The 13489-nt window shown below is 30.2% G+C and overlaps 2 protein-coding genes across 4 annotated transcripts; both read left to right on the forward strand.

Moving 5' to 3' along the window:
• The first annotated feature begins 5325 nt into the window (after positions 1–5325).
• Positions 5326–7024, forward strand: LOC127240287 (protein RGF1 INDUCIBLE TRANSCRIPTION FACTOR 1-like). Its single transcript, XM_051258864.1, has 4 exons — positions 5326–5558; positions 5675–5872; positions 5979–6194; positions 6313–7024. The coding sequence occupies exons 1-4, from the start codon at positions 5556–5558 to the stop codon at positions 6559–6561; spliced, it is 666 nt and encodes a 221-aa protein (XP_051114821.1). The 5' UTR covers positions 5326–5555; the 3' UTR covers positions 6562–7024.
• Positions 7025–7135: 111 nt separating this feature from the next.
• LOC127240286 (28 kDa ribonucleoprotein, chloroplastic) lies at positions 7136–11986 on the forward strand. Of its 3 annotated transcripts, none has more exons than XM_051258861.1 (6): positions 7136–7303; positions 9178–9536; positions 9617–9715; positions 10769–11065; positions 11392–11616; positions 11713–11983. In XM_051258861.1, exons 2-5 carry the CDS (start codon positions 9180–9182, stop codon positions 11536–11538), a joined length of 900 nt encoding a protein of 299 aa, XP_051114818.1. In that variant the 5' UTR covers positions 7136–7303; positions 9178–9179; the 3' UTR covers positions 11539–11616; positions 11713–11983. The 3 variants fall into 3 exon arrangements, with proteins under 3 accessions (XP_051114818.1, XP_051114819.1, XP_051114820.1); XM_051258862.1 differs by lacking the exon at positions 7136–7303 and adding an exon at positions 8275–8293; XM_051258863.1 differs by lacking the exon at positions 7136–7303 and having other exon boundaries at positions 11696–11986.
• Positions 11987–13489: the final 1503 nt, after the last annotated feature.

The following is a 13489-nucleotide window of genomic DNA, read 5'->3' on the forward strand; positions in this document are numbered from 1 at the left end:
TTGATTATAATTTTTATTAAAATATATTAATTTATTTAATAAAATACATCTAAATTATTATTCAAATTAAAATTTCAAAATATAAATTTTCAAATTAAGCACCAAAAATTTATATATTTATTTGTTTGTTTATAGTGTAATAATAATAATAATAATAAGTGAGTGTGGGGAGTGAGAGTCGTAAGTGGTGTGCTGTGTTGTATGCTATTGGTGGAGGCCTCTCTTTTTGACTCTCTACCACTTGACTCACATTATATATATATATACTTGATAAGAAAATTTTAATCGATCATTCTAAATGACAAAATTTCTGTAGCAATATATAATTTGAAAAAATGTATTTGTATAAGAAAATAAATTGTATTAAAATTAAAGAGAAAGAAAAGAATTCTAAAAAAAAAAAAGCGAAAATAGAATAAAAGAAAAAAAAAATTGTATTAAACTGAAGAGAATTTAAAAACTTTATAGGTTTGTTTATTTAGTCTACAAACCTGATGTTTCTACTATTTGTATTCTATATTTTCGATTTTTTTTTTCTCACAAAATATTTCGTCATACATTACTTTAATATCAAATGCAAACAAAATCTTTTCCAAACCAAACACACCAATATGTTAGAGAATAGAATGGAAGTAATAAAACTAAAGAAAATAAATTAGAGTATGTTCTTCCACAATTTTCAGAAAAATACATTTTCCCATAGAATTGAGATAATGTCACATTTTTTCTATATAAAAAATATTTTACTATAAATAACAAATATAAAATTGAATACTTTTTACACATCATTAGGAAAAATACATACCAAAATTATTATTAAATGTCATTAAAATATAGTATTTATTAAATTTTGTACAAAAATGAAATATTTATTTTCCAAGTGAATGAAGAAAATATAATAGTATTCAAAGTTTAAATCAAATTAGTCAGCATTGTAATCAAATATTTATTTAAGATACAATAAGTTTTATATCTTATCGATTGTAGAAAAAAAACATATCATGATGTTACATATAGCATATTAATATTCTTTCGAAAGCATAATAAGATCAATAAAATTTTTATTTTTTTTATAAAGGAATTTTCAATAAAAATTGTATATTATAAACTCAATTGAGATTATAATAATCTCATTAGTGACTGTATAGAACTTTTAGATAATAATTCATGAATAAATGACTAATATAACGTATACTATATTACATATATATTGTCTATAGCACAATGCTAATATGTGCAAAATTCGAATAAAATTTAAATTTATAATTATTGTAACATTTTTAATTAATGTAATATTTATGTCTTACCTAAATTGAATTACTTAATTTATAATAATTAAATGTGATATTTTATAAAGATAAATATTATATTTTTATAATGAACTTATACTTAAATTATAATAGTTGCATGTGATGCTTTATAAAAATAATTAATAATTTAGTAGTTTTTTTATAAAAAATAAAAAATAAAAAATTCTACACTGATCTTCTCATATAAAGTAGTAGGCGTTGATGCACAAGTTCACAACTTGTTTTATATATATTGAGCGTATATTTATTTTGAAATTTTTATTGAAATAATAATTTGATATAATATTTTATAAATTACAAGAAAAGAAATGAATAATAATAAATAATAAATAAACACACCCAACCACCACTTTGAGTTATTGAGGCACAGTCATGTATTGTTGACTTCCTTAGCATCGGAAAAAGTCAGAGTTGACCCAAGTCATTAATTGTATGAATAAATTCCATTTGACCGAGTCCACTTTCCAAATCGCTTCTCTGCAATTACTTCATGTCATATTTCTATTCTAATTATTTTGATAACTCTAACCAAAATTTATCGAAATAAATTTACATTTAAAATAAATATTATTGTTTGAACCATTAAAATGATTTCAAATTCCTAAATCAAACCAGAGGCCATGCTAATTTACAATGTAATTTCAAATTATTTCATATGGCTAGTTACATACAATTACATTATGCACCATTTTCGTAAAAATGCAATTTTATAGTTTTATATAAATATATATATTTTTCTAAAAAAATGCAGATTTTATGGTGCTTTTCCCGAAACACGATTTTGCGGTTATGTGGAACACGCTTTTGTGTTTAGAGTGATTTGGAAATCTTCCCCACAATTTCCTGTTAATTTGACAGCACGCTTTTAGGACACGGAATTCTTGCAAAAGTACAATTTATTGTTGACTTGTAGTCAACGCCACTCACACAAGGGTAATCTTCCTCGAAATTTAATAATATTATTATTTTTCCACACGAATAATAATAATAATAATAATATAAAATGGGTTAAACTGACAAAAAAATTATTAAATTGATTAGAAATGGTTTCGGGCATGTTTTGAAAAAATTTTGGATTGAATTTGATATTAAAATAACGTATGATGAGATATTTTGTGAGAGAAAAAAATGTATTTTTTTCAAAAAATGCAGAATTCAAATAGTAAAAACTTGAGGTTTGATGGCTAAAGAAACAAACCCTTAAAAGAAACAAAATTAAAATTAATTTACTATTATTTGTTAAATTTATAAAATTGGCTTTGTTCATAATTTTTTTATTGATACCATCTCCGACATATATAATATATATTATATTCTCTAAAAAAAAAAATTAACATTCAATCTAAACCATTAATATCCATGTCTTACTTAAAAAAATACTTCAAACTAAAATACTAAATAAACACTCAATAATATTAGTAAAATTAATTAAAGAAAACTAAATGTATATGAATTAAATAGAAAATGGACTTACATTTTTCTTACATAAGAAATTCATACTTTACTACCGCATTATATTTATTTACTCTCCGTAAAATATTAGTCATTTAATTATGCATATATATATTTAAAAAAAATAAAAACTATAAAGGAATAAAGAATATTAGGTGAATATTACGAAGCATTCGATTCTATTGGCTTATTTATATTGGATTCATTGTGGTAAATTTTATATCAAATATTACAGTATTGGGAGCATCTTTAATGTGGAAATTTGTCACTTGCCACAATAACATATAAAAAGATTTTAAGTGAGACTCACAGTCATTGTGTTTATCCAACCAATATATAATTAAATTTGATAATGACGTGGCATGCCTTCTTAAAAGAAAAAATAAAATAAAATAAATTTGCCAATCAAATATAAGTATATACACATATTTTTATTTTTTTTAACGATTTGGGAACCCGCAGCCGCTACCCGAAAGTGCGCAATGAGTAAACCTCGGCTAGGGCCGACAAAAAATAAATTTTATCAATAAAATTCAATATTTATGGCTAATTTTATAAAAATAAACAATAAAAAATAAAAGATTGTAATGTGTACTATTATGAGTCAAATTCAGGTCTTGGTTTTGTAATCCGTTTAAGCTGACTCGAACCGACCTGATCTGTTTGCCGGTCTTACCTCAACCGAACTTAATACCCTGCAAAACCAGGCCCGACAGAAAAGTCACACTAAGCGAACCATGTGTGGCAGGTGACCTGAGACGTCATGGGTTCAAACCCCCGACCTCACAATTACAAATCTAATCCCTACACCACCGTGCTATTTCGGGACAAATATATACACATATTTTATTATGAGATAATGTGTAATTGACTAATTGGTCCACTGCATTATGTTGATTTGTATACATTTATTTTCAGATTAAAAAAATGTGCTTCTTGATTTTTATTTATTTTCCTGTATACTTTTAAGAAAATAGACACCAAAGTGACAGATTTTATCATCTTTAAATATAATTATTACATAGAAATCCATTCATTTGCAATTTAGATGATTATTATCTTCGATTAAAATTTTCAATAAATTTTCGTTCATGTAAAGGAAAGATATTTGGCATAAAATTATTTAAATAACACCACACATTGTATTGTAAGAATTAAATTGGCATATGACTTTTATTTTGTTTGTTTGATATTTAAAGAAAAAGTAACACGTGTTTTTAATCATGGTCTTGAAAGTATAGTAGTGTACGCCTCATTCTTGTCACATAAAGACATGCCAAGTCCAACATCTATTACACAACAGTACTAATTATTAATAAAATATAAAATAAAATATTTATGTAACACACCCCCAAATTGAAATTCACCTATCTCCTTTTAACTGCCTCAGTTTTAACCATGTAACACATTATACAATATGTATATATATATATAGGAAAGAAGAAATTGCATTGACTATACTAAGTGTAATTTATACCTTTTAATTAGACCATGTTCCACATATATAGAATATATATTGCATCACATATGATGTAATAATTTACGTCTGTATTATATATGAGTCCACATTTTTGGTATATATATATATATATATATTCAGACTTTTGACTCAATAAGGTTGCATTCACATATTATCTATATATAAGTAAGTAAAAATTAAAGATTACATAAGTACAATTTGATGATTAATATTAACATTGCAAAAATTGATTCCAAGAAAGACCATTGACTCCTTGTTTGTAGTTTACAAAAATGCATGATTAGAAACAATAAATAGGACACATAATTTTATTCAATAAAATAAAATTGGGTGTACTGTATTCTCCTTTAATTTGCATATGTTCTTTAAAAGAGTAATAAAAATATTAGAAAAATAAAAACACCCTTTTTCCTTTTTTACAATAAAAAATGATAAATGAGTGGACACTGCTCTTTCCTACCATCAAGAAACACAACATAATGTTGAGCCAATAATGTAAGGAATCAGAATAATGTGTTGTGCCAACCCATTCATCCAATTCCCACTCAAATATAAAAAAAAATAATTTATAAATAAAACAAAACCCACAAATATTTTTTCAAATAATGGGGTATATCATCCCAACCCAACCCAATTCATTAATTGGATTATTAGAAGAAAAGAATGTTGGTAAAAAAATCCCCACATTGTATGATGAGTGTGATTAATTTGTAACCTCATTACCTAAATTTAATAAATAATTATTTAATAAATGAAAGGGTGATGTAATATGTATGCATATTATTATCATTATCTGAAGGAAATTAATAATGGTGTGTGGATTGTGATGATAAGACCAAAGCAAGAATATGCAACACATGAAAATGAAAGAAAAATTTATTAAATCAAATTATTATTATTATTATGTGAAACTAATTAATATTAGTGGAAATAAAAAGGAAAGGAGGAGGTCAGTTCCTTGCATCCAACGTATCTTCTGGTTCGGCTTCGGAGTTTGGTTCGGAGCTGGGTTCGGATACGACTTTTGAAACGATAAGAACAAACCCGAACCCGAACCTACCCACCCCTACAAGTACCCACCCCCGTCTGCACTCTCACCGCCTCCACTTGCTCAAACTTTCCATAGCTCCTTTCCTTCCTTTCCCTTTGTAAATTTCTCTCTCCGCTAAAAGGGCGAATTCCAAAGCGCTCTCGACTCATTCGTGCACCATTGTTGGCCGTATCGGCTCGAGAGTTGAGCAAATCAATCAAAGCTGGCGATCGATAATCAGGAATCCGCGGTTCGTGAAATCAGGCCGAAGAACAGGCGGATTATGGTAAGTTTTTTTATTGGTTGAGAGAGTTTAGGTGTTATTCTGCATTCATCTGTGTTGGCGCGGTGTGGTGTTTGCTTTCAATTTTGGAGATTGACCTAATTGTGTGCGTTGAGCAGGGAGGCGGCGGACCTGATGAGGAGGAGAATCGGTGGCCGCCGTGGCTGAAACCGTTGCTGAAGGAGCATTTCTTTGTTCAATGTAAATTTCACGCCGATTCTCATAAGAGCGAATGCAATATGTACTGCCTGGATTGTATGAACGGCGCTCTCTGTTCTCTCTGTTTGAATTACCATAGAGATCATCGCGCTATTCAGGTTTGATTCCTCGCCGATATAGAGTTGAATTAACTGTGCAGTATTGCTGTTGTGTGTTGCCTTCCTCATATCGTCAGTTTCAATTGATTGCAATTGTCGCGTGCAGATAAGGAGATCATCATACCATGATGTTATCAGAGTTTCTGAAATTCAAAAGTATCTGGACATCAGCTCTGTCCAGACCTACATAATCAACAGCGCCAAGGTCGTCTTCCTCAACGAGAGGCCACAACCGAGGCCTGGTAAAGGCGTCACCAACACCTGCGAAGTCTGCGATCGCAGTCTCCTCGATTCCTTCCGATTCTGCTCCCTTGGCTGCAAGGTACATCTTCAATTCCCCAATTCCCCTAAATTTGCCCTAATTTCTTCCATCCAACAACTCCAATCAAAACCTAGCGCGTTGACTTCGATTGATTCATTCATTCATTCCAAAATTTCAGATTGTAGGAACTTCCAACAATTTCCAGAAGCACAACAAAAACCATTCGCCGGAGAAGAATCGGACGGCAACGGCGCCGGCGGCGTCTGATTCCGAGGACTCATTCAGCAGCAGCAGCAGCAATGGGCGCGACATCAACAAAATCCCGAGCTTCAGTCCGTCAACGCCGCCTCTGAGTTACCGAACCGCGAAGCGAAGAAAGGGGATTCCGCATCGAGCCCCCATGGGAGGTCATCCAATAGAAATATAATCAATGCCATAACACAGTAAGGCATTTTCATCTTCTTCTTCCTCCTACAGCAATGTACAGCATCAGCAGCAGCAGAGGCAGCTTGTAGTATAGAATGGTACATAGGGGTAAATTTGGCAAAATAAAAAATAAATAAATATATATATATCAAAAAAATAAAACAATGTGGAGATGGGAAAGGCAAGTTTGATTAAAAGTTTAGTATAGCTTTTCTTTTATTTTCTTTTGTTGTTGTTAACTGGTCTGGTTTGTGGTTGTGGGCATTGTGCTTTTACTATTTATTTTGTATTTGGTCAATTTTGGGTGCAGTTTGAAAGAAGTCCCTTCCTTAGGGGCTCGGATTCAAACCCAAAATTTAGTTTGACCTCTAATGTAATATGTAATGTAATGTAATGTAGCAGGCAGCAATGTGTACATTATATTTATTACATGATGGATACACAATATGGTTTGTGTTGTATTATTATTATTATTATTATTATTATTACTCATGTTTATTTTTTTTTTAATTTATTATCTATGATATTGAGTCTCTATTGTTGCTTTCTTTGAATCCATCGAGCAAGTAGTAGTCGATGGAAACGATGTCGTGTCGAGTGGCGACAGGTGTCGAGATGCCGTTGGCTGGATTTGTTAGGTCAAGCCGCCCCTGGGTGACGATGAGTTGAGTTGGGTTTGTTTTCTATGTGGGCCCAGAATGGCTGTGGACCCCGCGCCTGCTTCAACGGTCCAGATTGAATTGGTAGGTTTTACTTTTTCTTTCATTCTCGATTATTTCAATGCTCATGTATGGAGTTTGTTGACCAAATTTATTCCTCTTGCGTTCATAAAACAATATTTATTGATTTGTGTTGGTTTGTATTTGTATTTTTTAATAAGATATAATATTTTATAAAAAATAAATAAATTATTGTCTCTGTTTCATTAGAAAAAAAAATAATAATATTTGATTGATTAGTAAAAGTTTATATGAAATTTTTGATATTTTTTGGCTAAAAATTAATTTTATGTATAATTGTATATTTATAATTTAAATACAAGTGAAAGATATTTTAGTATTAATATATAATTATTTTTGTTAAAAGTAAATACTTTTGAATAAGAAAGACAAAAATAGTAAAAAAAAAATATTTGATAAAATATTTTGTAAAATATATATATATATTTGAAATTGTTCATACTTAATAGTAATAATTTTGGTTTAAAATATAAACTAAATATACCTTAGGGTGTGTTTGTTTGGGAGTTTGGATTTTGAGTTGGGATTTGAATAGTAAAAATTTTAAATTTGATTAGTTGTATGATGTGATATAAATAGGTGTTGATGTGATGTTTTGAATGTAAAATTGATTTTTAGTATAATATAAAAAATGAAAAATAGGTGTTTGATTTGATGTTTTTGGGGGAAAAAATTGGATGAATAGTAGAAATCTTATTAAATCCCCCAAACAAACACAGAGTGTTTCAATTTTTATAAATGTATTATTTATTAACTAACTCTTTAATATGTACTAGTACTACCATACCAAAAGAAAACTTGATAATGTTTTCTTAAATATATATATTTTTTGATGACGTAGAAATCCGCAGCCACTATCGAAAGTATGCACTGGGTAAACACCGATTGAACCTAATATTCTGCAAATCAGGTCCGACGAAAAAGTCACACTAAGCGAATCATATGTAACAGATGACGTGTCGGGAGTTTGAACCAATGACTTCACGATTACAAGTAACATTTACTTTAGTACAATTTAGATCGAATTGTAACCCTTAAATAAACAATTATACAATTAATCAATTCCATGGAGATGCATCTCAAACCATCATTATTATAGTCAAATAAAAAGAAAGTATATCATCATTGCTTGGATTGTATTTGTTAATTATATGAGGTAGATATTCTTTCATTTTCAAATTAATATTTAACTACAAGTTACAAATGGAATTTGTATATCTAAAATTTTTTTAACTAATGTTATTTATAAGAGCAGTTTATGAATGCAAATTACGATAATAGTTAGTAATCACGTACAAAATATATAAAAATAACCGTATATTTTCTATTTTACATGTGCTAATAAGATGTATTTATTTTAAATGATTACGATATATTATTTAATTCAATTTAATCATATATTTACTATATATTATTATAGTTTGTAAGTAAGTATAATCCTATATAATAATAGTAAGTAAGCATTGTTAATTATTTCCTTTTGAATATAATTAAACAATATTTAGTGATATTAATGCTAAAAATGACTACTTGATATTTTATTAATGGGTAACTTAGTATTAATTTTATCATATAATTAAAAACATGTTTAAAAACTTAATAATGTTATACAATAATTTATTAAAGTAAATATTATTTTATTTTATCATATAATTATATAATTTATTAAAAAATTATGATATATTATCATTCTATCTTGTTTACATTAAAATATAATTGAAATATATGTCAAAATTATTAGATAAAGATTAAGGTTAGAATGTGAAAAATAGAGAATTAAAGGGACCAGAACTGAATAGAGACTAATTTATGGGGTGAAAATGAGTTATTCCCTTAAAATATGATTATCCAATTTCAAGCTCACTATTCTGTGACAGCCATGGCGTTGGGAACAAAGGATGCGGCTTCGTCTATCTTCTTCAAATCGTATCCTTCTCCAAAGCTCCATTTTTTCAGGAAGTCGCCGTCGTCGATTAGGTTCAACATTTTCCTCTCAGCTCGTTCAGCTTCGCTGATTTTTGCTTCGCACAGCCTCGCTCCTGCTCTGCAGACCGCCAGAAAGAATGGATTTCGATTGCATTCGGGCGTGGAAAGTGTGTCGGTGGAAGAGAAAGTAGAAAAGGAGAAGAAACCTGACAATAGGAGGAAGCTTTTTGTGCTGAATTTGCCGTGGACGTTCTCTGTTGCCGATATAAAGAAAGTGTTCGGTGAATGTGGCACGGTTGCGGATGTCGAAGTATGAAAATTAAGGTTTAGACGCTTTCTTTTTCCTGGTTATTTTGGCTCTAATTTATTACTATCTTGTGTGATCTTTAGATTATAAAGCAGAAAGATGGGAAGAATAGAGGATTTGCATTTGTGACAATGTCCACTGGGGAAGAAGCTCAGGCTGTGATTGAGAGATTTGATTCTTACGTAAGTTTTTCGAAAAATTTGAATTCATTTTTTTTTTTTTTTGCTCTTTTTTTCTTCTGTAGACTATGAATTAAGTAGTATTTTGGAAGGTTAATCTATATTGCAGCACATTCCTAGATTCTCCATGTTTAAGTAATTGATTAAGCTTTTTCTAGGTTTCACTTCATGAGGATGTCTAACTTGTATGTGTGCTGCAAGTAATCACACAAAATAATCTATTATCCGCCATAGTTTTGGTGAATGGTCAAAGTAGTATCTTTCAATGCTGTAGAGCACAAGAACATATAATAGCTGCCATGGAGACAAGAAACAAAAGAAAGATAGTAATGGCAAAAAGGCAACTGAATTCTGTGGAGTATAATGTTGATTTCTTGTTTCTGATGTGATTGCCCTTTCAAGTTTTTGGATGCATTGGTGACCTTATGAAAAAACTGCACAAATTGGTACAAGATAGAACTTCATTCAATGAAGTTGACAATAGGGATTATAATTATATATTTGTCGAGCTAGTTGTTCCTGAAAATTACTACAAGCTTCGCAATATCATTGCTTGTCACTATGTATGTTTGAGGAATCAGTGATAGTCAGTGGAAAGCTATAATGTAATCAAGACTCAGATGGATTTCTTGAAAAAGATTTGGTTTTCAGGAAGATTGCTTATGTTATATTGTAATGATCATGAAGAGTCCAAAATTTAAAAGGTGTACCATTGTGGGTGGACTTTATAAGTCATAGTATAGGGTGCAGCTAGAAGCATTGGAGTAAGAGAAATAAGCTCAAGTTAACAATGATGGAGTGTTTCATTGTCTTGAGTGTTAACAATGCTTAGATTGTTGATACATTTTTTCGTTGTCTTGTTGGACATTATAAAATGGCAATGAAATGGAAAGCCAAACATATAAAGTTCCCGGCCTCTTCTTCTCTTTATTCTGTGCTGTGTAATCTTTTAACCTAATAAATTCCAGGAGCTACATCCACAGAGAAATTTCTTGAGAACCCTTGCAAAGATCATTCATTGTTTGATGGTACTATATGCCATAATATTCTCGGCAGGAATTGGTTGGTAGGATTATCAGAGTACAATTTGCCAAGAGATTCAAGAGACCTCCTCGACCAGTTCCTGTCGATACCCCTGCCCCACCACGACAATCTGGCTACAAACTTTATGTATCCAATCTTCCATGGAAAGCAAGGTCCAGCAATCTCCGGGAGTTTTTTTCTTCAAACTTCAACCCTGTTTCAGCCAGGGTTGTGTTTGATAGTCCTTCTGGAAGATCGGCTGGATATGGATTTGTGTCCTTTTTAACCAAAGAGGAAGCTGAATCTGCAATTTCATCATTAGATGGGAAGGTAATCAATTGCTCTATCTTGTTCTTAAGTCTTCAAAATTAACTACTTATGCATATTTTCTTGCTAGCTCCACCAATTAGGTTCTTACAATGTCATCGACATTACGAACTTTTCTTCTTGCAACTTGTTGGATCCTGAGATTTTATCCTCTCATGCATATACCAATATGGAAGTGTCGATGTTGATATGATCGCAGATCATTATATGCACAAGGAAATTGCACTTTTGTCGATAAACATATAACTTTGTTCCATTATCTGTTTTTTAATCATTTGTTGTGGTTGTATTTTATAGTCATGATCAGCAACACTATGCTCTCGACGCAGGAACTGATGGGCCGACCAATTCGTTTGAAATTAAGCGAAAGGAACACCGATGCTTCTTCCAACAACGAGGAAGACGAAGCAGAGAACCAACAGCCTGATGCTCCCGAAGCCAACCAAGAAGAAGTGATGCAAGAAACAACAGCCTGATGTGCTTGATCCCGATTCAGAAAACCTCGTCGATCCCCCGGAAAGATGAAAAAGGAAACTAGAGCTGGAAATGCAATGGTACGCCCATATTCTCTTGCTCCAAAATATCAATTTTACAGTCCCTTTTTTGAAATTGCTAATTTGGCGGCCATTAAAGTTGCTTACAATTTGCAGAGAGAGAGAGAGAGATAGAGAGAGAGAGAGAGGGAGAAACACACACAGACCAGGTATGGCCTTGTATCATACCCTTATCTTTGGACTTTGTCGGGGAATTTGTAGTCTAAGTTATCTCTTTGCGTGAAAATCACTGAATTTTATTTATGGATTTTCTTATATGTGTACAAAGTCTGTTGAGGAGTGATGCATGCGTAACATGCATAGCATGGCTGTCAATTCTAATTTATTAATAGTTGAGGGGATTTATTTATTATTTATTATTTATATATTCTATAGTTTATATTTGATAATTTTCTAGCTTAATAAAGATTCTGGCTGTATTTTTTAAATACTATATTTATAAGTGTTTTAGTTATTTATTATTTTTTGAAGAAAAAAAAATGATAAATATATATTAGCTTCTCATTTAAAATTAGAGAAAACGCGTTTTTATGTGTTTATATTTATTTGTATTACTTTCAAAACTAGCTATTAATATTCTCATCTACTTGTGCTTCGTATCTAATTAACCTCATCGTTAAGAGGAAATATTTCGATTTCCCACTGAAAAATCGATGTTATATATGATAAAATTTATAGATAAATAACAAAATCATAGTAGATAAATATCCATGTAACACCCAAAATTTAGAAAAAAATGTCCCCAAGTTTCAATACTCAAAAGCAAGAATTGAAGTGAGTTGAACAATCAATTTATCAATTAATTAAATTTATGTTTAATCTTAAATACAACTGTTAGCAGACTTGTCGATAATTTAAGTATTAGGTGGGAAGTTTATTGGCCAAAATAGATCACATGCTTTTAATGCACGACGTGCAATGTTCTAATATGGATGGCAGAGTCGGTTGACTTTTTCCTCTATTCTACTTGTTTATTTAATTTATAATTCTTATATTCATTTGCATTTTATTTTTTAAATTTAGATGTGCATATATATATATATATATCTTAAAAGCTAATAATTTATAACCACATTTTTGTCAATGCTTCAATAGTATTATAGACTTAAAATTTTCAAAACACACATATTAATAAAACAATTATTGAGATTAAAATGCAAAGAAAACATATCCATAATCTTATGTCAAGCCAAGCAACAAATCTTTTCCCCTCGAGAAAAGTAAATAAAATTATTTATTTATTGATTTTTAGTATTTCACAGTTATTGATAGCAGATCACGGAATATCGTATTTCGTATATGTTTAAATCTCAATTCATTTCAACCCTTAATTTAACACATAAAATAATATTGGGCATGTGTACGCGAACACGATAAGTATCAAAGTTTTCAATTTGGTTATTATTATTAAATGTAACATGTTAGGATCGTGGCGTGACCACACTGGTCCGTGCTAATTAAATGCATATTATGAATTCCTTACAAGTCTTCGTTAATTAAGTACAATAAAACATCATCAAATAATGAAATGGTAATTTTGTCGATGATAAAATCTCTAACTATACATGTATAAACGTCAAACTTGATCGACAGAGTTTTGAAGTCTACTGTACGGACTCTTCAGTCTAGGGTTAGCATTATTCAGCCATGCACAAAATGGGAATACGTTATTTTAAAGAGTGAACAATAATAATAATATTATGTAACAGAAAAATGAGAAGATTGATGATGATGATGATCTTGAATTGAATTGTTTAATCCCAATAAGTCAAACTCTCTCTCTCTCTCTCTTACTAGTAGAATGCAGTTAGCTGTACAATAAATTCACACACACACCATTTTCTCTCTCTCTCTCTTCTCTCTTCTCTCTTGT

The sequence above is a fragment of the Andrographis paniculata genome, unplaced genomic scaffold (genome assembly GCF_009805555.1).
Source record: "Andrographis paniculata isolate CXL003 unplaced genomic scaffold, ASM980555v1 Contig79END, whole genome shotgun sequence".
Classification (NCBI taxonomy): Eukaryota; Viridiplantae; Streptophyta; class Magnoliopsida; order Lamiales; family Acanthaceae; genus Andrographis; species Andrographis paniculata.